General features: G+C 56.3%; 2 protein-coding genes across 3 annotated transcripts; one reads left to right on the forward strand and one right to left on the reverse strand.

Moving 5' to 3' along the window:
* Window positions 1-245: 245 nt before the first annotated feature.
* Window positions 246-13,317, reverse strand: LOC137159932 (G-protein coupled receptor 4-like). Of its 2 annotated transcripts, XM_067558406.1 has the most exons (3): window positions 13,169-13,317; window positions 11,546-11,631; window positions 246-2,661 (listed from the first exon to the last, which is right to left on the reverse strand). In XM_067558406.1, exon 3 carries the CDS (start codon window positions 2,474-2,476, stop codon window positions 1,544-1,546), a length of 933 nt encoding a protein of 310 aa, XP_067414507.1. In that variant the 5' UTR covers window positions 2,477-2,661; window positions 11,546-11,631; window positions 13,169-13,317; the 3' UTR covers window positions 246-1,543. The 2 variants fall into 2 exon arrangements, with proteins under 2 accessions (XP_067414507.1, XP_067414506.1); XM_067558405.1 differs by lacking the exon at window positions 13,169-13,317 and having other exon boundaries at window positions 11,546-11,659.
* On the forward strand, window positions 11,011-23,754 carry RPGRIP1 (RPGR interacting protein 1). The gene is made up of 24 exons (XM_067558369.1): window positions 11,011-11,098; window positions 11,309-11,369; window positions 11,532-11,693; window positions 12,143-12,444; window positions 12,883-13,039; window positions 13,761-13,880; window positions 14,246-14,351; window positions 14,699-14,722; window positions 15,111-15,257; window positions 15,466-15,539; window positions 16,187-16,314; window positions 16,667-16,797; window positions 17,065-17,223; window positions 17,334-17,451; window positions 18,181-18,627; window positions 19,023-19,192; window positions 19,536-19,875; window positions 20,002-20,186; window positions 20,516-20,693; window positions 21,439-21,530; window positions 21,817-22,003; window positions 22,612-22,696; window positions 23,102-23,232; window positions 23,485-23,754. Exons 1-24 carry the CDS (start codon window positions 11,011-11,013, stop codon window positions 23,598-23,600), a joined length of 3,708 nt encoding a protein of 1,235 aa, XP_067414470.1. The 3' UTR covers window positions 23,601-23,754.
* The last annotated feature ends 39 nt before the right edge of the window (window positions 23,755-23,793 follow it).

Raw genomic sequence — 23,793 nt, forward strand, 5'->3', positions numbered from 1 at the left:
AGGGCTGAGGAAGTGTCTGCTCGGTGGACAGCACTCACAGTAAAGAGAGACGTGCAGGATTCAGCGTAGCTAGGTGCCATCTCACATGCTGCGTCCCCCATTGTACCCTCTGGCCCACACTTCACAACAGCGCTATCCGGGTCATGACACGACAGCACCTCCCCAATCAACAGCACCGTCTGGTCCCCTCACCCCCTAACAGTCCCCAGATTCACCCCATCACCCCACCGTGCATCTCATTCCAGTCAGAAACAAAGGAAAACACATTTGGTGAGCACAGGGGGAAAGCAGCTCCAGCCCCTGTAAGAGGAAGCCCTCATCCACCCCCCTCAGTGAGAATGTGTCCAGTGCCAGTAAGCAGAGGTTAGTGAGCTGGATTTTACTCAGACTGGTACATGTAATTGTATTTCCTTGACAGGAGCTGCTGTGACAGGAGAGGGCAGCAGACTAGGACCTACCGTCGGTCTCTCTCTCTCCCATCCCCCTCTGCGGGACACATTTTACCCTGCCCATAGTAGGAGGGGAGAGTCTGGCTTGGAGGATTTCAGCCTGTCTGCTTCAGGCTCCAGCCACCACAGCAGGAAGATTCTTTCCCAGAAGTTCAAGCCCTGATTTGTCACTGGAGGGGCTGTGGTGGTTAAAAATAAGGATTTGGCAAGAGAAAGAGGGCAGGGGAGCAGGTGATGCCACTTTGCAGCACTGAGGAAAGAAAGCGAGAGAGAGGCTGCACTACCAGTCACAGAGCAGGGCAAAGGGGAGGTACTGCCAGAGGACACAGACACTTCCTCCCCTCATATGTCTCCATGGCTGCTCAGAACCTGAGCTGGGGATGTGACATAGATATGGCTGCCTTCCTGTTTATCCCCTCATGGTTAAATGGACTGCTCCTTGCCTGTTCTGTCTTTCTCCGTTGCTCCCTAATGGGTACCATTTCTTTACCTTTCTGCCTTTGTTGAGGGTGGGTCTTTTTTCATTGGTGGAGATCTGTCTCTCTCTCTCTCACACTCACATGTACATTTAGATTAATATCTTCCCCCCTGTAGGTTTTTCATATCCCTCCATCTCCACTCCTAGTGTTGCCCCCTCTCACAAGTCTCACAGTATTAAGTGTTAAGGCCCCAGCTCTTGAAGTTATGTGAGTACATGGGACTCACTGATAATTTAAAAAGGAATAGTAGCCACCCATTTGTAGTGAAAAGCTGGAACTCAAACCTTAAAGGTAAAAAGTAAAATGTATTACTCATAAGCCAATCTAATGTTTGTGGTCTGCCTCTTTGGTATTGAAGTACTTCATCAAGAAGCTCTGAGTGACTGGAAGTCCCTGGGAGACCATATGTCCCTTCATGATCCTGTGTTTTGGCTGCAGGGGGGCAGAGCTGCTTCACAAAGGGAAGCAAAGAGCGAGGCCAAGCCCTGGGCACTCAGAATTTACAGGGATCAAAAGGGGGGAGTGGGTCCTTGAGTCCAAAGGGGTCTGCACCACCTCAATGGGTGTCTTATGCAGTGGTCTGGGCCTGTGTCCAGCCAGCATCTCTGTTTCTGTCTAATCTACTTGTGACAAGACCTTGCATTTTAAATGATTTCCGAGTTCTGTCCGCACATCTTTGAGGAGCAGGATGTAGAGCAGAGGATCCAGGACACTGCCCAGAGTCGTGAGGCATAGTGCTACCTGGCTGTAAATGAAGAGGTTTGTCTCAAAGAGGCAGAGGCCGTCCTTGTTCTGAAGAATCTCCCTCTGGTATTTATAGAAAGAGGTCACCTGGTATGGGACGCAGAGCAGGAAGAAGGAGATGAGGAGGAGGGAGATAAAGTTGGAGATTTGCCTTTTTGTCTCCTGCTCCAGGGATGGCACCTGCCTGAGCTTGTGCAGGACCCGGAAGTAGAAGAACCCCATGAAGAAGCAGGGTAGGAAGAAGGAGAAAACCATGGTGGCCATCTTGAAATGTGCATAGTACCTGTCCAGCGGGTAACCCTCATAGCAGTGCTCCGCTTCTGCCTCCTTCAGCAGTAGCCCAGTGCCCACGGAGCAGATGCCCAACACTAGCACCCAAGCTGCAGCACTGATCTTGCTGGCACCCCTTACTGTTTGTAGCCCACGGAACCACAGGGGATGGACCAGCCCTATGTAGCGCTCCATGGCGATGAGGCACAGGAAGCCATTCTTGGCATAGAAGTTGGTGATGAAGACCAGGCCGACTGTCCCACAGGTCCCAGGCCCCAAATCCCAGTGGTGATCCCGGTAGCTGTAGTAGATCCAGAAGGGCAGCATCAGGGTCTGCAGCAGGTCAGCTACCACTAGGTTCAGCATATAAACAGAGAGGACCATGGACTTGTTTATCTGGGACACCAGGACCCAAAGTGCCAGGCAGTTCAGTGGCAAGCCAGCCCCCAATACCACAGAGTAGACAGGGATGAGGAAGTATTTGGTGGTGTTAAAGGCCATGGGGCAGGGTGAGGGCACGACCATGGTAGTCATCTTACCCACCAGTCAGCAATTGTTACCAAGGACCTTGGTTGCCGTCCTGCATGGAGGGGAATACAGGCCCCTCTTCTCAGGGCAACTGTCCTACTGTGGGAGCCACATCCAGTTCTCCAGGGTGTCTGAGCCACAAGGGGAGCACAGTCACTTCACTTACTCCCAAGCTGCACTCCTCAAAGAGCCTAGAAGAGAGAAAAACCAAGAGCTGTAGGGAAGAGGCAAGGCAGCCCAGGCACCTGCCTCTATCCTTGATTCCTTGCTCTCTTTATCAAACAGAGAAGGGTGGGATTTTACTGCCTAATAACCCTTGTGTTGGGATCTGCGCTAGAGAACAAGCTTGAAACTAGGGCTTTTAACTCCTCATTGTTACGGTCAACATGGCAGCAAAGCTGGGCTGTCTGGCCAGGAAGTAATCACAACTTCCTGTTCCCCTGACAGGCCAATTATCCTTTTAAGCAAGCAAAGTCCACTGCAAACTCCCAACTAACTAAATGTGAACGAAAAATGAGCACTGGGTCTTGATGCAAGGCCTCTGTGTGGCCTTTACAACAACTGCTCCCCCTAGCCCCAAGCAGAGCTTCCCACAACTGGGGAAGTGAGAAGAGCTGAAGACTCAGTGAAATTCCTTAGGGATCTTGCTTTGCCAAGAAATGAACTTGGGAGGCACTTGGACACAGCAGTGACTGGTGCCAGCAACAGAGAGGAAAGGCTCATCAGAGGCACAGGCCCTGCCCTAGGGAACATACATTCTAACTAGATCACGTACAAGTCAAATCCATCTGTACAAATGTGGGGCAGTAGGCAAGGGCCAGAGCCAGAACAATGGAGACACCAGGTCTAAGCTAAAATCAAGGACAACTAGGCATTGGCTCCAGAAACTGTATCATGAATGGCTCAAATACATCTAGTAACCCACCCTCCTCGAGTCCCTTTTCGAACCCTCTGTAGCAAAGGGGCCTTGTCCCTCGTGTCATTATTTACAGTAGTGCAAAACGTTGCTTTTTGCATTCAGGAGCATTTCCCCACCCATTTTCCATTGGTGTGGCATGATGCTCCTAGGTGCCAGCCCCCTTATGTTTAAAGCACCTAGTGTACTACTTGGTGTTGCGTAATTAACAATGCAGTAAGGCTACGGACAACTGCATGCTCAGACTTATTGCTGCACCATCCTTGGGCCATTGAGACTATGTGCACAAAAGAAACAGCCTTGGATACATGGAGAAAGCCCGTGAATGTAAGGAAAGGACCAGATTAAATTCAAACAGGAAATTATGCCTGACCCACATACGACACATTGGTGGGGGGAGAGAGATGAATGAGAGCTATAGGATGACTGCAAATGGGGTCATGTTACTCAATAACCCAAACTGCTAACTCTTCAGTTGATTCAGTCAGCAGTTTAGCTACCAGGGCTGGGATTTTCAAAGAGCCTAAGGAAGTTAGATAGCCAGTGTCCATTGACAATAGGAGTTGGGTGCTTAACTTCCCTAGAGCTGGTCTATCTATGAACTTGCGCTGAAAGAACTAAATCAGATTTAATTCACTACTGTTGTCGTTTTAGTGCAAGTCTGTGGATACTCCAGTTTCGGTTGAAGAGTGCTTTACAGCAATTTAGTGCGAATCATTTTTCTTGATTTAAGCTCAACTGAAAGAGGACACATTCCAAAATAAGAGTGTCCACACACAGATTTGAATTGAAATAGCAAAATGAGAAATTACAATTATTTTAATGCAGAGAACCAGCTCTAAGAGTCCTTTGCAAATCCCAGTCTACCATGACTGCTATGTAGGTATCCTGTCCGTGTGTCTGTTATCTATTTATTTGTACTGTGCTCAGACCTAGTGTCCTCAGATGAGATCAGGACCGTACTACGCTAGGCCTCATACAAACACATAGGAGATCCAAAGAGCACACAGTGTAAACAGATCAAGAGTGGGAGAAAGTAGGTGATCTTATCCCCCTGTTATAGCCCAGCTCGCTAAATGGTCATTTTCTAAAGAGCTCAACACTCAGCTTTTGAAACTCTGGCCATTTAATTTAGGGACCTGAACGGGAGCTGATCTACTTTGAAAATCTGACAGCAGAATCAGGCTGAGCTTGGACCAGCCAGCAGCATTTTTACAGACAGCCAGCTCAGGTTGTCTCAGACTCATGGCCTAAGCTGAGCTATAAAACATAAGTGCATCTCTGAGTCTACAGCACCAAGCTACCCTTTAATACAGTATCCTCAGATGCAAAACATTAGGAATGCAGCTTGTGAGGAAAATGCCATTTCACTTTAGCTTTTAGTGCAGAGTTGGAAACAGTTACCCTTCATCACAGCCATGCACTACCTGTTATTCCTCTCAGTTCGTCTCTCACCTGAGAGAAGCCATAGCAGCACCTCACTCCATTTGTGTTTTATTCTATTACCCTTTGAGGTTGGGATTTTGTTCCATGGTACAGTCCCGGGTTACTGCTAACATCACCCCAATAGATAGTAATACCACCCAGCTTATCTTGAATAAGCCTAGTTTGGTAAAGAGGACACCCACTCCTGTGACAAGCACATTTGACCTATGTAGCTCACGTGGAGAAGTGATATTAAAGTGCAACCTAAAAACAGCTCACTGAAAGATTAAATGACGAGGCAGGGGAACGGACTATTGGAGATTTGGACATAAAATATATAGGGTTAAGAGGCAGTTTCAGAAACAGTAGTGTTAATTGATTGTGGGAGGGAGGGAGGGAGCAAGCCAGAGAAGGCTTGCATACTTAGAAAGCTTTTTCCTTTGTGTAAAACTAGTCAGCATTAGTTCAGAACATTTGTACAAATTGTCATCTCCATGAACTTTGCTTGTGTGTTCGCAAGGATCCCGGCTCGCCAGCTGTCCCTTCCACATCTGCGTGTGCTCGGATCTGCATTGGTTTGTGAATAAATTCTCCATAGGAAGCAGTTTAAATGTGGATGTCCCAGTGTTTCTTTGCTGTATCCAGAAACAATGTTTGGGACACACTCTTACCTGTTAGTTTTACAGCAGGCTGGGTGTGGTTGTGTGTGATATATCAGAAAAATGTATTTTATTGTATTGCAATAACTAATCAATAGGATAATTGTAGAATGAGAGATGGATTGGTGTTGCAAAGGGTCCATGGGCTCAACTCTCTTTTCTCTTATTCAGGTCCTTATTTGCACACCCTTAACAGAGCAGAAAGTTTGCATGAAATTGAACTGTGGTTGCACTGGTATTTCTGTGGAGCTATAATACTTAGAGCAAATACAATGGACTGTATTACACAAGACCCTAAATGTTGCTCACCCTGTGTGTCTAACACAAGAGAAAAAGTGCAGCTCTCACAGAAATCAGGATAGAGGAGCTTCATAATATCCTGCTGACTTTCCCCAAGACAGTTAGGAAAGAGGGGAAGGGAAAGCTACAGAATTTTGGGGTAGACACACTCCATGTTTGGGCCACACTGTAGCTTTTCTCCTACAGTCACAAGGTTTCTGTAAAATTTCATAAGCAGAGAGAAGAGCAGCACTGATTCAGAGTGCAAGGCCTGAAATAACCATTGTGATTATCTAATCTGTAGATCACAGGCCATACAACTTCCCCAAAACATTCTTAGAGCATATCTTTTAGAAAAACATCCAACTTTGATTTAAAAATTACCAGTGATAGAACAATTTACCCAGGATTGTGTTGTCAAATGGTTAATTACTCTTCCTGTTAAAAAGTTACGCAATATTTCCAGTCTGAATTTGTCTAGCTTCAACTTCCAACAATTGAATGGGGTTATAGCTTTCTCTCCTACATACGAAGTGCCCATTATGAAATACTATTCCCCATGTAGGTCCTTACAGACTAATCAAATCACACCCCTTAGCCTTCTCTTCGTTCATCTAAATAAATTGAGCTCATGTTTATCATTATAAGGCGTGTTTTCTAATATTGTAACCATTTTCATGCCTCTCTCTGACCCTCTCCAGAATTCAAGAAGGATGTTGATAAACTGGACTCCTGAACTAGACAAAGCATTCCAGCAGCAGTCACACCAGTACCAAATACAGTTAAAATAGCCTCTCTATGCCTACTTGAGATTTGCTTGTTTATGCACCCAAGAATTACATTAGCTCTTTTGACCACAGCATCACTCATGTTCAGCTGATCCACCTCCCAAATCTTTTTCAATGTCACTGCTTACCAGGAGAGAGTCCCCCATCTTGTAAGTATAGCCTATATTCTTTGTTCCTAGATGTATATATTTACATGTAATCATATGAAAATAACTTACTACATGATCCAGAGTGCTTTGTACCAGTGACCAATCTGCACTGAACCCATAGCATGGCTGTCTGAAATAGACCAGAGCCTTCACCTAAAGAGCTTCACATCCCCCCCAAAAATAGTATTTTATAAGTGAATTAAAAAACCTTCCACTGACACTTTGTCAGAGCTGTATAGTCCAGCACCTGTGAGCTGTATCCATCATACTCACCAGTAATTCCACCACCTTTTGTTTGCTACTGTCATCTGTTGATCCTTGCTTTGGATTTAGACTGGAAGCTCTTTGGAGCAGTGTGTTTGCTACTACAGCCCCTGCCACATCCTTGCAGGCTGATAGATAAGTAATAAATGCAGTAATTAAATAGCAAGAGGGCAAGTGCCTTTAAACCCCAAGGAGTAAATAAGGAAGATAGGGTCTTTCCAGTAAAGGCATCTTAGGAGGTCGATAAAATCAAATAAGCACTCACTGAGCGTCATAGGACGTGCTAGGGCTCAGCGACACTCCAGCTCCTCTGTCTGTCTGTCTCTGGGTGTCAAACACTCCGCAGCTGTGGTTTAGTTACGTGACATTTACTATCTGCAGGTAGGAACATCTGAGCAAGTCAGCAACTAACCACAAAGCCTTGAATATGTGACGAGCATATGCTAACCATAGACTGGGAACTTGCCCACAGCGCTGCTTATTGAGCATAGCGTGTGCTTATTGAGAGGCCAGATTCAGCTCTAAAAGGAGAGTGACTGACAGAGGGAGGGGGATCTTCAGGGGTTGTTCTTCAGCAAAAATCACCTGCACAAAGGCCAGGCAGAATCATGACCCTCAAACTCTCAGGTTATCTCCTCTGAGATGAGCAGCACCCCAGGGGGTCAGGGAAAGGGGATAGAGGGCACTGGTTCCAGTCCGGTCCCAGATTGAAGAGAGGTTAATGAAATATGGGGACTTTCCCCTCTAGGGGTGTCATCTCGGATTCCAGCTAGGGATGGAATACAGAGCCTTTTTCTTCTAGTAGATGCCAGCTCCAGTGAAGCCCCAGGTCAGGCAAGTCCTTCCTAGTGGAAGCTCTTTAGTTGCTTGTCTGTTGGCAGGTCTCAGCCCCATCTCCCCAGTTTCCTGGGGACATAAGCCATCCTCTTTGGCCATCTCAGCAGGGAGGCGAAGGACTGACTGGGCCATGGATTGCTCTGCATCCCTCTGCCCCCGCGCGGGCAGTACCTGTTCTATGTATAGGGAGGGAGCTCCAGCTTGGACTCTGGGAAAAGGGAGCCAAGCAGCACAGTGAAAACAGAACTGGACTTTCCCCATCCACTGTCTCCTGTCCTTTCCTGTGCTCTCCACTTCCCCAGTTTATTTCTGCACACAGCCTTGGCCATGGTTTCAGCGGTGACCACATACTGCTGAAGAGGAGGAAGCGGAGTTACAGCCAGAGCAGAGCTGCTCCCTCCTGCCTTGCTCAGAGAAAGGACTAGAGTAACTGAATTCCTTCCCCATCCAGTTGGGGAGCAGACAGGTGCTCTGTAACTTGGGGAGCCATAAACTTGGCCACTGAGATGAAGTTTGCACCTGTAGGGAGCTTGGACCTCTCTGCTTGTGACAGGCATCAGTGACTTGTGACAGTCTCTGAATGGAAGTCAGGAGCAGCAACCCTGAATGCTCTGTTGCCACAGAAGTGGGACGCTCACCGACTTCAGCAGGGGAATATTCAAGATGCTGCTTTGGAAATGTTGCTGGTTCTCATATTCTTTGGGTTCCTCAGCTGCAGTCCCAAAATTGCAGCTCCCCTGTGACTGACACACACACATCCTCCCCCCCCCCCCCCCCATCCCATACACGTAGAGGCATGTACACACCCCATGCCACTCCACACAGACAACCTTCCATGCACACCCTTCAGTTTCCCAGCCATGTGCAGCGTCACGCAGACTCCACATCCTCCCACCCACACAGGCGCAGTCACTCATCCCTCTCATGTAGGTACGTGCAGACCCCCTCCACAAGCACACCAATCTCTCATGCATCCCTTAAGGCCAGGATCATGCACCCCCTACCCCCCCCAACAACCAGTGCACATACCCCTCACACACTCCACCAGCACACAAGCACTCCCACACACCTCAGTAGCCTCCTGAACTCTATCCAGAACCACAGAGAGGTCCTTCCCTTCAGTAGCTTGGCTAACGTGGTGAGAGCCATGGGAGGTGCCTGATTCCAGACACTGTTGAGTGTCTGACTGGACAGCTCTGGGGGGTCAGAGTGTGAGGAAGGATGTGGGAGCATGGTGTGAAGGAGGCTGTGTGCGCAGGGAGTGAGTGGTTGAGCAAGACTGTGTGGGACGGGGAGGTCCCCCATGTTGCAGTTGGGGAGTCCTGGGGGCAGGGGGTGGGAAGAGAAAGGCTGTAGCGAGATGTCTTGGGATGACGAAGTTGTGTGGGCCACTGTGGCAGTGCTGAGGAAGGACCCTGGCTGTACTGGGGGCTGAGGCTGGAAGCGTCTGCACTATGAGTCACATCAGCACAGTAAGGGCTCCCCTGGTACTGCTGCCTGCTCAGCAGGGAGCTGCGGGTGCAGCACCAGGGCCTCACCACAGAAGCCCTATGTTGTGTATTTTGTGTCTTGCCTAATTGCCTAAGTTACTGTAGCAACAGAGCTTAGCTTGTTGCCATAGCAATCGAGTTAGACTATGAGGGGATAGCTCAGCCTGTCCTGGCTGGTTTTAGTGTTCGTTCAATAGAGACGCTCCCTGTGTTGCATCTCGCTGTGATCCTGTGCTGGTTCCTCTCAGAATACAGGCAGTTAAAAGGAATTCAGCGTAACACACTGGGCTTCCCACAACAGACCTCTAGCCCAGACAGTCCCCCCTACCTTGTCCAGGCTCTTCTCCCTACCTCCAGTTCTTGGTGCCCTTACTCTGGAGAGCAGTAGAGAGTGACAAAGCAACAGACTCCCTCTGACTATGTCTCAGGGACAGATGGGTACTGAGTTGAAGAGCCCATCCCTAGGGCTATTTCTCTCTCTCCCCCTTTCCACCCCCAGTCCTCTTGTGAGAGCCCAGCTGCATAAAGGTAGTGGCCCTGGGGTGCCCTTGCTTCACTTCATACTGCACAAGGTGGCTAGACCCCCCCAGCCTTCCCTCTTCATCTCCTAATGAGCTTACACAGCAGAGGATTACAGGAGCTTTGCCCTCTCCTTCTGGGCAGCAGCTGCATGGGACTCACACAGGCAGAGCACCAGGACCAGCTAGAGCCAGGAGAGGTGAGATGGAGCAGAGTGAAAACAGGGCTGAGATAGCAGTGACTCTGGGGGTTGGAAGTGAGGGATGTTGGCAAAACCATGGGGTAGCCCTGGGCTGTGTTAGCAGGGGGCTGCAAGTCAGAAGTGAGGGGCAGTGGCAGAACTGGGATCAGGGTATGGAGCCCAGGGCCGAGAGCAGCAAATCGGGGGGTTGGGAATGAGTGCCGCTGGTAGAGTTGTGGGGCATGGAGAGTCCAGGGCTGGGATAGGAGCGGGCTTCTGTGTCTGGACGGAGACGGAGCAGTTTCAGCAGAACCGGGGTGGAGGGAGCCGGCACAGAAGCTGGCTGTTCAGCCTGGTTGATGTCAGTTCTGTTCCTTGGGCATGTCCCTCTATGATACCCCTGTACCCCCACATCACAGTGGCTGGGCTGGGGACCTTCAGGGGGCTTGGGCTACTTTCTGATGGATGGTAGCAGATTAGCTGGGAAGAGGATCCTCCTCCACAGCTGCTAAGATAGCTTTTTCCAGCGACACAGTCAGATGGCTGGGCAGGCATGGAGAGTGAGGGGGTGCAGGGAGAGAACACCCAGCAGTTGGGATGGGGGGCCAGCGACAGACACCAAGGGAGACCCTCCTGCAGGGTTAGGGATGCTCCTTGTGTCCAAAGCAGGGGCCTCACACCACTGAAGTCTCTTCCCTGGGGATGGGACAGGCAGCACAAATGTGGGGCCTGGAGATTCGACCCCAGAGCTGAGCTGCTTCCCCATCCCACCCCTCCAGAGCTCAGCAGCGGAAGGAAGCCACCTTGGTACCCCCTGTATCCATGGCTATGTCAATGACTCGCCTCAGGCGAATGAGGCAGCTGCAGAAAGGAGCCCTGGTGGACTCTCCCAGCAAGCATCCATGCTGCCACTCTGCCCCCTCCAAGCCAGGCTGTGGGGCACACTTGGGGGCTGGACATCCCCCCCCAGGTCACCTGTAACCACCTCTCTCCCTTCCCCCTCCTCCCTTCCAGACTGAGCTAGCCCACTGCCATGTCACTGCTCCTGCTCGATGAGACAGCTGGAGACCTGCCTGTCAGAGACAGCAGCCCAAAGCCTTCAGTGATCACAGCTATTCAAGGTCAGAGCCACCTCACTATGGCAACGCAGGGATCCCAAGGGAGGGGGGCACAGTGACCCCCCAGGCTCCCTCACTGACCCCCAGGCTCCCTCCTGGTCTCCCTCACCCATCTAACCCCCACCCCAGTCCACTCAGCCCCTCACTGAGCCCCCTTCCTGTTCCCTGCCCACGACAGAGTGATGCTCTAACTCTTTCCTGCTGACTTCCTAGATATGTTAGCTGTTGCTCGTCCCACGAAGGCCCAAGGGCTGAAAACCCGGATGAGTGGTGAGTGAGGGGCCCACCCCCATCCAGGGGCAGTGGGGCACAGACAGGGTATTCCCCCACAAATACAGCTCTCTGCCGGCAATAGGTATCCCACCCTGGGGTCAGCATCACTACCCCCAATCTAGAGAGTCGGGCTGTATCCCTGGGAAAGACTATTTCCCTGAAGTCTTGAGTTCTTACCTGATGGGCTTTCAGAGTCAGCGGCACGGACGCGGCAGCATGTGAGTCAGGTGAACCGGCTGGAGCTGGAGGATGGGTTCCTGCGTCTACATGATGAGAACCTGGTGCTCAAGGAGTTTGCCTGCAAGCAGGAGGACAGGATCAAGAGGTACCAACAGGAGCCCCTGAAACCCATCACCCTCACTGCTGGGATCCTAGACTTCCAGGCGGGTGCTGGAACAATTTGTATAGTGGGGGTGCAGACAGCCATTGAACCACACCGTAAACCCGGTCTATGATGGAAACCACTTCCATGAGAGGATCCTAGGATACTGCAGCACCCCCAGTTCCAGCACCTCTGCTGCCAGAGACATGATGGGGTGGAGGAAGGTATGAGGGATTGCAGAGTGAGCATGTTTGGGTGTCTGTGTTGGTGCAGGAAGAGGCATGGAGTTAAATCCCTGTGCTCCCCACTCCCCCAAGGTGGCTGAGACTAACCCATTAGCAGGCACAGGCTGAGGGAAGCATGGGGTGGGTAGGATAGGTGCTGTGGCAGTGTCTGTGTGGGGATGTGGTGGAGGGATTAGCTCTGGATTCATTACTCGTGCTTCCCCTTAGGCTGGGCACTAAGCTGCTGAGACTTACTCAGGAGCGGGCACAGGTTGAGGGGCAACCTGGCAGCAGGGCCAGGTGGTCAGGCCGGGACCTGGAGGAATCCCTGGAGGAGCTACAGGAGCAGGTGCAGGAGCTAGAGCGGCGCAATAAGGGGCTGCGGAGTCGTCTGCTTTCCTATAAGCAGCAGCTGCAGCTCCATGGTTGCAGGCACCACTGCCCCTACAGCTATGTCCAACCCCGGGTGGACACAGGGCTCTGGAGGACCCACACTGCAGATCAGAGGGTGCCGGAGAAACGGCACAGAGGTGAGGGGGATGGAGCAGGGCAGGGAGCCTATCCAACTCTGGGGAGTGGGGCAGTCACCATTCCTTGGTGGTGAAGGACCTGGATCCTGGGGTAGCATCTCCCCAAGAAAAGGGCTGGGAACCTAGGGATCTACTCCCCAATGGGAAGTGCTGGGAGCCCAGAGGCTTGGGTCTGTGAGCAGGGGGGGGGGTGTCCCCAGCTCCAACAGAAGGGATGGGGTAACAGACACTCCAGCAAAAAGTCCAGGGGATGACCCATCTTGGCCTCTCTGCAAGCCCTTTCCCAGTTCTGCTTCTGTGTCTGTGTCTTGAGTCAGCTCACAAGTGAAGTGAGTGTGCTGGCCTCAGCCCAGTCCCCTGTGCATCCTTTCCCTCTACAGAGTTAGCACCAGAAAAACATAAGGCCTCATCTTCTCCCCTCCCCTTCTCCTGCTGCAGGGATGCAGGTGCACCATCCAGGGGCCAGACCCACCCACCCAGCTCTCCCCCCATACAAAGACTGCATCACAGAAGGAGTACAAGCAGAGAGGGAGCAACTATGTGTCCCTCCCCCACCCAGCACCACAAAAGGGGCAACAGCCCCTGAATCCCAACTGTGAGTTACTCTACAGCCCTTCTCCTACCCCTTATCCTCTCCCTCAGCTGCTGCCCCTTCCCTCTTCCTAGCTGGGATGGGGCAGAGGTTCCTCACCCCCAGCATCAAAGTGCACCAAGACTGTCTTACCTGCGTACACAGCACATACTTCAGTAACAGGTTCTCAATCCCTCCACCACGATAGCCAGACAGCTGGAAAACAGGGCAGTATCCTAGCCCTTCTTTTCAGGTGGAAAGGGATAGTGTGTTCCCAGAATGCCCCTTGTCACATTAACCTCACTTAGGGACTCCTCAAGCACTTACTGCCTGTGCTCTTTTTAAACCACCGGCCCATTAATGGGCTAATTAGCTCATTGCCTGCCTAACGCCAGGCTGGCCTAGTAATCAGCCGCAGCCCTGACCAATTAGGCCTTCTGGGAGTGTGGGGGTTGCTAATTGGTGCAACTGGTGACCAGTGTGGTGGCTCATGTTCCCCTCAGTATGCTGTCAAATGCTCTGACTCTGCCAGCGTCCCTCCAAACCCGCCTTGCAGCCCCCCGCTCTCTTAGGAGTCAGTCTGGCATCACCCTAAGCACCTATGTCCTCTGCTCCCTGCCCCACACTGCCATGGGGGTCAGTGTAGCATCACCCCCAGGTTCCATTCTCCCCATCGCCTCTGATCCCTCTCCTCACAACTCCCTTAGGTCCCTGTGTTCTGTGCTGTGTCCCCTGCTCCCCACAGATCCCACACCCTGGTGTTGGCAGAGCTGGAGCCTGAATCACAGTGTGTGGCATGGGGGAGCGAGATGGACCACGAAGGGGCCCAGTCTCAGCAGCACCACCAGCAGGCCCTGGAGCATAGGTAGGGCACCCCTGCTGAGCGCAGCACACCCCCTAGATGAGAGGTGGCTCTGTTGGGTCTGGGGGAGGATAGGGGTCTGTGCCTATGTGGAACTGGCGGGCAGAGGGAGCTACTCTGATTGGCCCTGGGAATGGAGGGCAAAATCTCAATGGATAGTGGAGGGTAAGGAGGAGGAGCCTGGCCCTGTGCCAGGCCAAGACTGGGGGGGGGGGGGGGAGAAGGGAGGCCCTGCCAAGCCCAGGTGATGGTGGGGCATGCCAGGCCCCGGCTGGAGGCACAGGACAGATGGGATGGGATGGGATGGGGTGCAGGTGCGCTGTAGGGATTGCTGTTTGAGCCCAAGCCCCCCACTGCTTCCCTTGCAGAGCTGCCATCCGGGGAAACGTGGAGCAGATCCGGCTGCAACGGCTCCTGAGAGAGCGGAGCTGTGAGCTGGCTGTGACCAAAGGTCGATTCGCCGACCTGCAGGAGGTGAACTAGTGCCAGTCCTCTGCCACCCGGGGGGAGGGGAGAGAGAGAGAGCCCCCAGCTCTCAGTCCCTGCTTGTGCCACCCGGGGGAGGGGAGAGAGAGAGACCCCTAGCACCCAACTGTGACCCCCCCAACCCACCTGTGGGGATGAGTAGGGCCTTAGTGGGGAAGCTCTCCCTTCACCCCCTTGTGTCTGCACCTGTTCCGCCAGTGGGTTCAATGTACCTGGCCCTGGCGCCGGAAGGGCCACAGGGACTGTCCAGGCCCAAGGCTCTCCCAAGTCAGCGCTCAGCAAATAACAGGCTCACATGGCAGCACTGATGGCAGCTCTGTCATTTCTCTTCCCAGGCCTATGAGAACCAGCTCCAGCAGGTAAATACTGATGTACGGGAGCTCCCCTTCCCCAGCAACCCTGATGGAGGGGAGAGTCTCTGTACTGATGGGACAAGAGCTCCCCTGTCCCTATTACCCCCATGGAACCCGCTGCCCTCCCCACACATCCAGGCGGGGAGAGGCGCTCTGTACTGATGGGACAAGAGCTGCCCTCCCTCCCGATGGGACTCAGCCCAAAGACAATGCACTCTCAGCTGGAGGGGTGGCCTGGGGCAGGAGCAGTCTGTACCCAGCCCTAAGGAGACAGGGCCCCACCCCACCCCTTTGCTGCTGGGGTCTGTCACTCAGTGCCGGGTCCCTCCATCCCGGTGGCCAGGAAGCAGGGAGGGGCAGGGGCTGGTCTCTCTTCCTTTCCCTCCCCAACCAGAACCAGACAACACTGCGAACCACCAGCGATGCCCTTCTGGCTGAGGTGGAGGAGCTCACTGTGCAGCTGAAGGCAGAGAGGCAGAAGGTGACAGCGCTGGAGAGCCAGCTGGAGAGGGTCTCATCTCTGCAGGGGGCGCTGGAGGAGGTAGGGAGCCCTAACCAGCTAACGCAAGCCCTAAGCCCCCCGCTTCTCGGCCAGCGTTCCTGGGGTCAGTAGGGAGATCTCTGGTGAGCCGCAGCTGGGGGTCCCTTTCTAACCCCAGCCCTTTAACAGCCCACCCCCATTGGGTTTATAGCCCATCCCCATGGTTGGGGGATCTGGGCCTGGGAGCTGATCGCTTTGTCGCTCTCAGTTTCAGGAAAGACTCAGGCACCTGGAGAAGGAGCGAGACCTGCTGAAGGAGGAGTATGATAAGTTGTTGGAGAGGTGAGGCTGTGAATGAATCCCAGTCCCACGCCGTGCGGTGGAGCTGTCCAATGGAGGTGGTGCCCAAAGTCACGTGAGGAGGCTCAGCTCCTATTGCTCTGCCAGAGATGTCACAGCACATGAGCTCTTCAGACAGTGGCTCAGCCCCGGCTGTGAGCGCCGTTCAGAGCAGGGCTGCTGGGGCTGGGTGTTCTGGCTTGCAGGAGACGGGGCAGGGGTCTGGAGCAGCCCCAGAACAATGCTTACTTTGTGCCAGGCCTTGCCAGTTCCTAGCCCTGGCACCTCTGGACTTGCTGCATCAGTTATGACGGTACAAAAATGGCTTAAGCCCCCGGAGCTAATTGCTTGAGCACTGCACCTCTTTCCTTACAAATGAAGGACTACCCCAGAGACAGGTGACTGACCCTGGAGGATGGGGGTTTTGGGGCCAGTTAAACCCCCAGAGCCATAGGGACATCCCCCTCTCCGTCAGTCTGCCGTGCATCATGCCGGGGGCCCTGGCAAAGAACTGCTCCAGACATGCAGAAGCCATTCCCAGGGCCCTGAGGGCTCAGGGCACCAGGTGTGGTAGCCCTCCCCCTTCCCCCGTGGTGGGTTTGTTTCTGTCCCCCTTGGGGTACGCTGTAGCATTCCCCCTCTCACTGCAGCACTCTGGACGGTGAACGGCACCGCTGTGGCGCACAGCAGCAGGGGGCCATCTCACGGCTGGAGGATCAGCTGAGCTTGGAGCTGGCAGAGAAGAGGCGGCTGGTGGAGGAGCTGGCGCAAGAGAGAGGTGAGGGGGCAGGGGCAGCTCAGTCCCAGCACAGGGATGAAGGCCTGAGATGTCAGCCTCATCCCAACGGGGAGTTCATGCGTCACAACTGACTATTCCACTGTCACTGGGGTGGGGGGGGCCTCCCAGCCACGTGACAGCAGTGGGGGAGAGGGGTAATTTCGCCCGTGGAGGATGTGTTGGGGCCTGGCCGTGTGACACCCGAGGGAGGGTGTGGAGCCTTGCTGTGCAATGTGTGGTGTTGGTGGTGGTGGGGGGATGTGGCCCAGTCACACAGGGCAAGGGGCTGCTCTGCATCACAGCCGGCTTGGTGTCCAGGCAGGATTGCCCCCAACCCGCCTCTCCGCTCTAGCCCAGAGTGAGGTGCTGAAACAGGAAGTCACCCGGCGGCTCCTCGCCTACCCGCAGGAAGTGGAGAGGGGGGCTATCTTAGCAAACCAAACGCCAGAGCAGATGCCTCAGCTGACCCCGTCCCCGTCCCAGGTGGGTACGAGCCAGAATGGAGCCAGGGTTGGCAGATCTTCCCTGGCCCTTGCGGGGCGGGTTTGGTCTGGTCCCAGCTGTCACTGAAAGGGCTGGGCCCTGTGTGGAGGTGTCAGGGAGCTGGGGCAGTCCCACACTTCCCGGCGCGAGCTGTGCTAGGTGTGGGGGAGCTGCAGCTGGGGGCCGTGGTGGTCCTCCCTCACGCAGTGGGGTAGGCTTGGCTCTTCTCTGCGTACTGCTCGCCCAGCTCCCTCTCGTTCCCCACAGCCCCCTTGCCTGGATAGGCTCCCCGCAGAGACCCAGCAGGAGCTGGGCAACGCTCAGAGACTCCATGAGACAGAAGCTGCCCACGCTGACACCGTCCTGGAGCTGGAGAAAACCCGGGACATGCTGATCCTGCAGCACCGTATCAACCGGGACTATCAGGTGTGGTGTAGTGGGTGACCGGCCGCGTGTGCTGCGTCAGGCCGAGCTGTGGGGCAAGGCGGGGGGTGAGCTCTGGGCTGGCGCGTAACTGGCCGCGTGTGCTGCGTCAGGCCGAGCTGGAAGGTGTGATGGTGCAGGCGGAGCAGGAGAAGAGGGGACATGAGGAAAAGCAGCAGAAAATGGTGCAGCTCCTGGATCTGCGCAGCGCCCGCATCCGCCAGCTGGAGGGTAAGTGAGCGGCACCAGCCCCGCCTGCCCCCGGGAGCAATTCTTGGCCCTGCCTCACTCACAAACTGCTGGAAACAGCACTTGGGCAGGCTGGGCCTCTGGCGGGACCCGTGCTCGTCTGTCCTGCCCCCGAGACGCTGTGCCAGGGCCCTGCCTGCCTCGTGCCTGATGGCACTGTTCAGGGGGGCAACGGGCCCTGGCCAGGTGCTCTCAGGGGAGGCGCTGCGGCTGCTAGGGGACGTCCAGCCTGTCGCCGTCTGCACCTGTTCCTTCTACAACCTGGAGACGCACTGCACCCCGGGGTGCGTGGGCCCAGCCACGCCACAGCTTCACCGCTCAGTACGTGGTACAGGCTGAGCCCCTTTTGCTGCACTACCTGCAGGGTGCTATGGTCCACCTGGACCTGCACCTGGCCACGGCCACTGGCCACGGCCCACCTGGACCTGCACCTGGCCACAGCCACTGGCCACAGCACACTGGCCTCCTGCTGGCTGCGCTTCGGGGCGGTTCTGGGGCACTTGCGGGCACAGCAGTTGTGCTCTTAGACAACGACGGTGGGCTTGTGGGGACTGAGCCGTACAGGACGACAGCAGAACGGGAGTGGGTCACCTCTGTCAGGCACACAGAGGAGAGGGGGGGCTGGTCCAGGCTACCCTTTGGGGAGAGAATGGGGAGGGGATGGGGACATGCCCGTCCCTCACAGGCAACCCCCCCAATCTCCTCCCCCAGAGCACCTGAAGGCTGTGGTTTATGGAGCAGGACAGCGCCCCGTCCTGCCAGCTGTGGACGACATGGACGTGGAGGCGGGCAATGCCCCCCTGCTGCAGCCTGGTGAGAACCTGTTTGAGCTGCACATCGCAAGGGCGGTGCTCTCAGGGGAGGCGCTGCGGCTGCTCGGGGACGTCCAGCCTGTCACCTTCTGCACCTATTCCTTCTACAACTTCGAGACGCACTGCACCCCGCTGGTGCGTGGGGCCCAGCCGCGCTACAGCTTCACCTCTCAGTACGTGGTACAGGCTGAGCCCCTTTTGCTGCAGTACCTGCAGGGTGCTACGGCCCACCTGGACCTGCACCTGGCCACGGCCACTGACCACAGCACGCTGGCCTCCTGCTGGCTGCGCTTCGGGGAGGTTCTGTGGAGCAGGGAGCGTGTGCATGCCACAGCAGTGCTACATGGTAAGAGTTTTCCCTCTCCCCGCTGGTGCGCATTGGTTCAGAGCCCCACTTACCCCTGGCCTGGCATTGCTACGCAGTGAGGGGGCGGGGGGACCTGGCCGTGACAATGCCCCAGCTCAGCTGTATGCCATAGGCCCCGTGACTGGAGTAGCTCATCCTTGTCCCACAGCAGAGGCTCCCTGTGGACCAGTCAATAGCACAACGTGGCCGTGTCCAACGACAAGGCTCACCCTGCTCCAGCCATTCTGGCGTCAGCTTAGGGAAGAGGCCAGGTTTCTAAGCATGCTTATGTTCCTGTGGCTTAAATGGCCTATTCTCTGCTGCCCGAATTCCTTCGTGTTCCCCCACTCCCTATACCCCGGCTCCATGTCCCCCTCCGCCCCGCTCCCCCCTAGGTCCGAGCGACGAGAACTACGGGATCCTGCAGTATTGGGTGAGGCTGCACCTGCCCATGGAGCAGACCATGCGGCTGCACCGCGAGCGCACCCAGGCCTCGGGCTACTTGTCAGCCTGCATGCTCCAGGACAGAGCAGCCCCACAGCGCGGGCCGCAGGACAAGAAAGGGGTGAGGAAGCAGGGAGCACATGGGGCAGGCGCAGGTGAGGGGTCAACACAGGCTCACTCTGCAGGAAATGCATCCCAGAAAGGGGGAGCCTTATTGGGCCACACCCACTGGCACTGGCTTCCTAGAGAGAGACAACTGCCCCATAAAAGGGGATCCCCACGGGGCAGTCACAGGGCCTCCTAGGGATATGTGCTCCACGCTAGCACCTCTGCCACACATCAGAGCAGGCTCCTTGGAAGCCGCAGGCACTTTGGATGCTGAAATGCCTCCAGGTGGCAAAGCTGCGATCCCTACGAGATGCAGCCTGGCCCTCTACTCCCAGTTACCAACCTTACCTCTCCAGGTCCTGGCTGCTGAGTGGATGTGGAATGAGCTGCAGGTGCAGATTGGGGGCTGCACGGGCTTGCGGGGTCGCTGGCTCGGCACCCAGCCCAGCCCCTACGCCATGTACCGCTTCTTCACCTTCCCCGACCACGACACGCCCATTGTCCCCTCCAGCAACAACCCGCAGTTCGGGGACCTGCAGACCTTCCCCATGCGCCCCACGGCTGAGCTTGACCGCTACCTGCGTCTGGAGAGCCTCTGGGTGTACATCTTTGATGACGAGGATGCAGAGCCAGGCCGTTACCTGGGCAAAGCACAGATCCCCCTGCTACCTCTGGCACATGGGCACAGCATCGCAGGTGAACGCCGCCACAGGACCCCCATCCTCTGGTGTCCACGAGGCATAAGTCTGGCACAGAGCCCCTGCCTTGTGCGCACAGCGCCGCCCCTGGGCCTGCTTATGCCACCTTTTCTCTGTTCCCCAGGAGATTTTGTCCTCACAGACCCAGCTGGGCATCCCAATGGCTCCATTAGCCTCAGCCTGGCGTGGAGGCAGCGGTATCTGCCCCCGGGGGCTGCCCTGCGCCAGGCAGCCTTGGCCAGGGACCACCAGCGGGACAGACCCTGGCAGCAGCTGATTGAGGAGGAAAGGGCTGCACTACACAGCCAGGTACAGGACCACCCAGCAGCCCATGGTTAAGGTCCACCCCATACAATACCCCCCTGCCTGAGAAGAGCATGGGGCGAGGAGTGAGGTTGGAGGAGGGAGAGGGGGGGGCTTGGAGCCAGAATGCCCGGCTTCTGTCCCCAGCTTCCTTTGCCTTGCTGGGTGACGCTGCCCGCCCTGCACCTGTTTCCGCTCGGCTGTAGCACGGGGAGGGCAGCATTGGAAGCGGGGAAGTTGCCAGGGTGTGGCAGAGGCAGCAGAGGATGCCGTGTGACTGTGCTGGCCTGACCCCTGCTCAGGCCCTGGTTCTTCCTAGCACCTCCCCCTCGCAGCCCACCTGCCAGAGGGAGAAGCTGCGTGTCTCGGCGGCCAAGGCTGATGGCCACACTGGGAAGCGGGGCAGGCGGGATGAGGGAGCCAGCGGTCAGACTCAGCCCAGCCCAGCAACAGCGTTCAGTGGCCACGCCCCAGAGGCGGCGGAAGAGGTAGCCCCTGTGGGCGAAAGAAAAGGTGAGAGCTGGGGAGAGGGGCACCGGAAGCCGGCAAAGAGGGTGCAGTAGCCCCAGTCCCCTTCCCAATGCTCACCCCACAGGCAGTACCAAGAGGGCTGGGCCACAGCACACCTGGCAGGAAGCGCTGTTCCCACAGCCTGACGGCGTTTGTGTCCGTGCCGGGGACGCCAAAGAGAGCAGCTAGCGGCGAAGGAGGCCCAGGCTGGCGCGGAGCGGCAAGAGGGTCAGCTAAGGAAGCGGAATCCCCTGCCAGCACCCAGTGCTTGGTGTCTGAATCCCTTGCGTTGGACGTAGACTCGGCCCCGAGGACACTGCTACCAGCGCCTGCCTCCCCTGGGGCACCCAGCTGTCAGTGCCAGCTGGCCATGCTACCTCAGGGCCCTGCCCAGCCCCTCGTGCTGCGCCCGAGCTGACGGTGTAGGTCACACTCACCCAGCCTGAGGCGGCACAAGGTAGAACCAGAGCTGGGGCACCCAGGTGTCCATCTGTGGAGTGAGGCTCGCTGTGACGCGGAGAGGGCAAGAGGGTCTGTCCCTTTGTCAGTGGGGCAGGGCGGGGCAGGGCGAGATGGCCATCCCTTTGCAGAGCAGGGTCCTGCCTGAACAGACTCAGAGGTGGGCATGGGTGCTGCCCTGGCAGCTCTCGCTGCACACGCAGTCTGTCGCTGTAGCCATTGCTCTTCGCTGCCCAGGGCAGGCCCCAGCCTACTTCCCCTCCCCTTAACATCACTCTGTTCCCTCCAGCCCCCGAGCCAGCACCGGAGAGCAGCAGCGATGCGCAGACAGACAGTGACGAGATTGTGGTGGGGACCAGCCTGGGCAGCCCTCCAAAGCTGGTAATGCCCCGCCCGAAGGCCGTTGTGCGGGAGGAGAGACCCCGGGGTGGGGTAAACCCTGCCAGGTGCACGTGACTCAGGAAGAAGCATGGGGTAGCTTCAGCTTGCGGTGACCAGTCCTGTGCCCTGCGGGTTCCAGGGACTGCATATCGTGAGGGCAGAAGTGGGGTGGGGGGGAAGATCGGAGCTTGGCCCTGCCATCCTCCCCCCCACGCCAGAAGAGTTTGGGGTCCTGGATCCCACCCTCTCAGGCCCTACCTGACCTACTCTCACCTCCTCCTGTCAGGCCCTGGAGCGGATCCGCATTGAGATTCTCTCTCTGAGTCTGCATCGTGAGGCCATGGCCAATGAGCACATCCAGCAGCTGTATGTGGAGTACCGCTTCCCGGGGGTGCCCCTCTCGGAGACCGAGACTCCCCTCTCCTTGCGCAAGCCCCGTGGGGGTGAAGAGATCTACTTCCACTTCAGCAAGGGTGAGCTATTGAGGAGTGGGGTGGTGGTGTCTGGTGCACGCTCCCTCCCACCGGAGGCAGGGCAGGCGTATCCTCTTGGCTCCTGGGTGGACAAATCAGTGGAGAGGAGAAGCATCCCCTATCCCCTGCCTGCACTTGGGCCATACCCTAGTACTAGGCTTCGGGTGCAGCTCTACGTTGAAATACGGTCCCCAGTGGGTCACGCTAGACCCAGAACAGCAGCTGGAAAGGGAGGCCATTACCGGGTGAAGAACACCCGTCTCCTCAGCCCCCCGACTGGGGCTCAGCTGCCCCACGGTCGGTGCCAGCTGGCAAACAGCCCCGTGTCCCTGGCTGCGTTGTGGTTCTCACACTGCACCCCCTCCATGATGTGTTAAGCAGCATGGCCATGCCTGTTCCAGTGTCCCTCCCGCTCACAGGGCGAATGCAGCTCTGGGCTGCACCACTCACAGGGAAAAGGGATGACACCGGGGAGCATCTGGGCCCAGGCATCAGCCTGCAGCCAAACACCAGCCGTCCATCCGTCCGTCCGTGCCTTGCGCTTGCTGACGCCCTTGTGCTCTCCCCACCCTGCATCACCCTGGCTAACAGCTTTGTGCCTCCCACAGTGATCGTGCTGGACCCAGAGGGGTCGAGCACCCAGCGGGAACTGCTTTTCTCCATGCTGCAGGCAGAGGAGGCAGGGCAGAGCCGGTGAGTATCCTGGCTGGGAACAGGAATTCTGCCCCGGACAGAACCCTGCAGCTCACCCACCCCCAGCACAGGCTCCTCACATCATCCGAGCCAGCCTGTGCTTGTTCCCTGCCTCCCCCCGCTGGGGGGCCGGGGCTTTGGCCTGTTCTCATGCAGCGTGCACATGCGGCTGTAGGTTATGCTCTTGGAGGTGAGGCGGTCTCAGCTCTGGGAGGAGTTTGTCTGCCGGTGAGCTTTGCTCTTACTGTAGCGTGTTCCATGGCCGGAGGAACGAAGCCGTCTGGCACGGCCCCCATCCCTGAGCCCGGACACGAGTGCACTAGAGCAAAGGAGCAAGCCCCTGAACCTAGCTTCCCTATGGAGAGCCAGCCTCGGATGGCCATGCCCACTGCCCCTCTGTTGCAGGCTGCGGTTCGTGGTGGTGAGCGAGCCTCTGCCTGGAGCAGGCGGCGAGTGTGAGGACGTGGGCTTTGCCTACGTCGACCTGCGTGAGATCCTGCTGACAGGCAGGGACGTGCTGGAGCGTGACCTCGATGGTGAGTGACGGAGGGAGCCAGCAGCATCCAAACAAGCTGTCTCCCCTGCTGAGCTGCTGCCTCTCTTCCCAGAAAGGGGGCCAGTGGGCAGAAAAGAGGCACAGGCCTGGCCACTGAGCTGGGACCCCCAGTCCCCAGGGAGCTGCAGCAGGGCAAGGCCTGCCCCTTCCCAGGGTGGGGGGAGGCAAGTCCTGGCCGTGCCCACCTAGAGAAACTGACCCTCACCTCTGATTTCTTGCCCACTGCTGGCAGTTGTCAGCCCGCAGGAGCCGGGCTCTGCCATTGGGAAGCTGAAGGTCTCTGTGGAAGCAGCTGCCGCCCTCTGTGCCATCTACTGGGAGGGGAGACGGAAGGCTGAGGAGGAATGAGGGACCCGATCCGGTGAGAATGGCAGCCCCCACCAGGCGGGCAAGGACGGGACCGGAAGGCTGCAATGGGGATCTCCCCCAAGCTCAGAGCATGCCAGCCCTGCCTGAACAGTCAGCGCATTGCTCCCTGGGGCAGTGCCCGGCCCTCTCCGTGTCTATCCAGGGTGCTGGCCAGGACGGGGGGTCCTGGGTG

This window comes from Emydura macquarii, unplaced genomic scaffold (genome assembly GCF_026122565.2).
Source record: "Emydura macquarii macquarii isolate MOO-44397 ecotype Brisbane River unplaced genomic scaffold, CSIRO-AGI_Emac_v2 contig_2013, whole genome shotgun sequence".
In the NCBI taxonomy this organism is placed as follows: domain Eukaryota; kingdom Metazoa; phylum Chordata; order Testudines; family Chelidae; genus Emydura; species Emydura macquarii.

Bases quoted from the DNA above. Each gene is read 5' to 3' on its own strand.
- LOC137159932 (XM_067558406.1), bottom strand. From the start codon at position 2,476: ATGACTACCATGGTCGTGCCCTCACCCTGCCCCATGGCCTTTAACACC.
- RPGRIP1 (XM_067558369.1), top strand. From the start codon at position 11,011: ATGTCACTGCTCCTGCTCGATGAGACAGCTGGAGACCTGCCTGTCAGA. The intron at 14,352-14,698 runs GTGAACTAGTGC...TTCTCTTCCCAG, and splicing joins GATTCGCCGACCTGCAGGAG to GCCTATGAGAACCAGCTCCA. The intron at 22,004-22,611 runs GTGAGCTATTGA...TGCCTCCCACAG, and splicing joins CTACTTCCACTTCAGCAAGG to TGATCGTGCTGGACCCAGAG.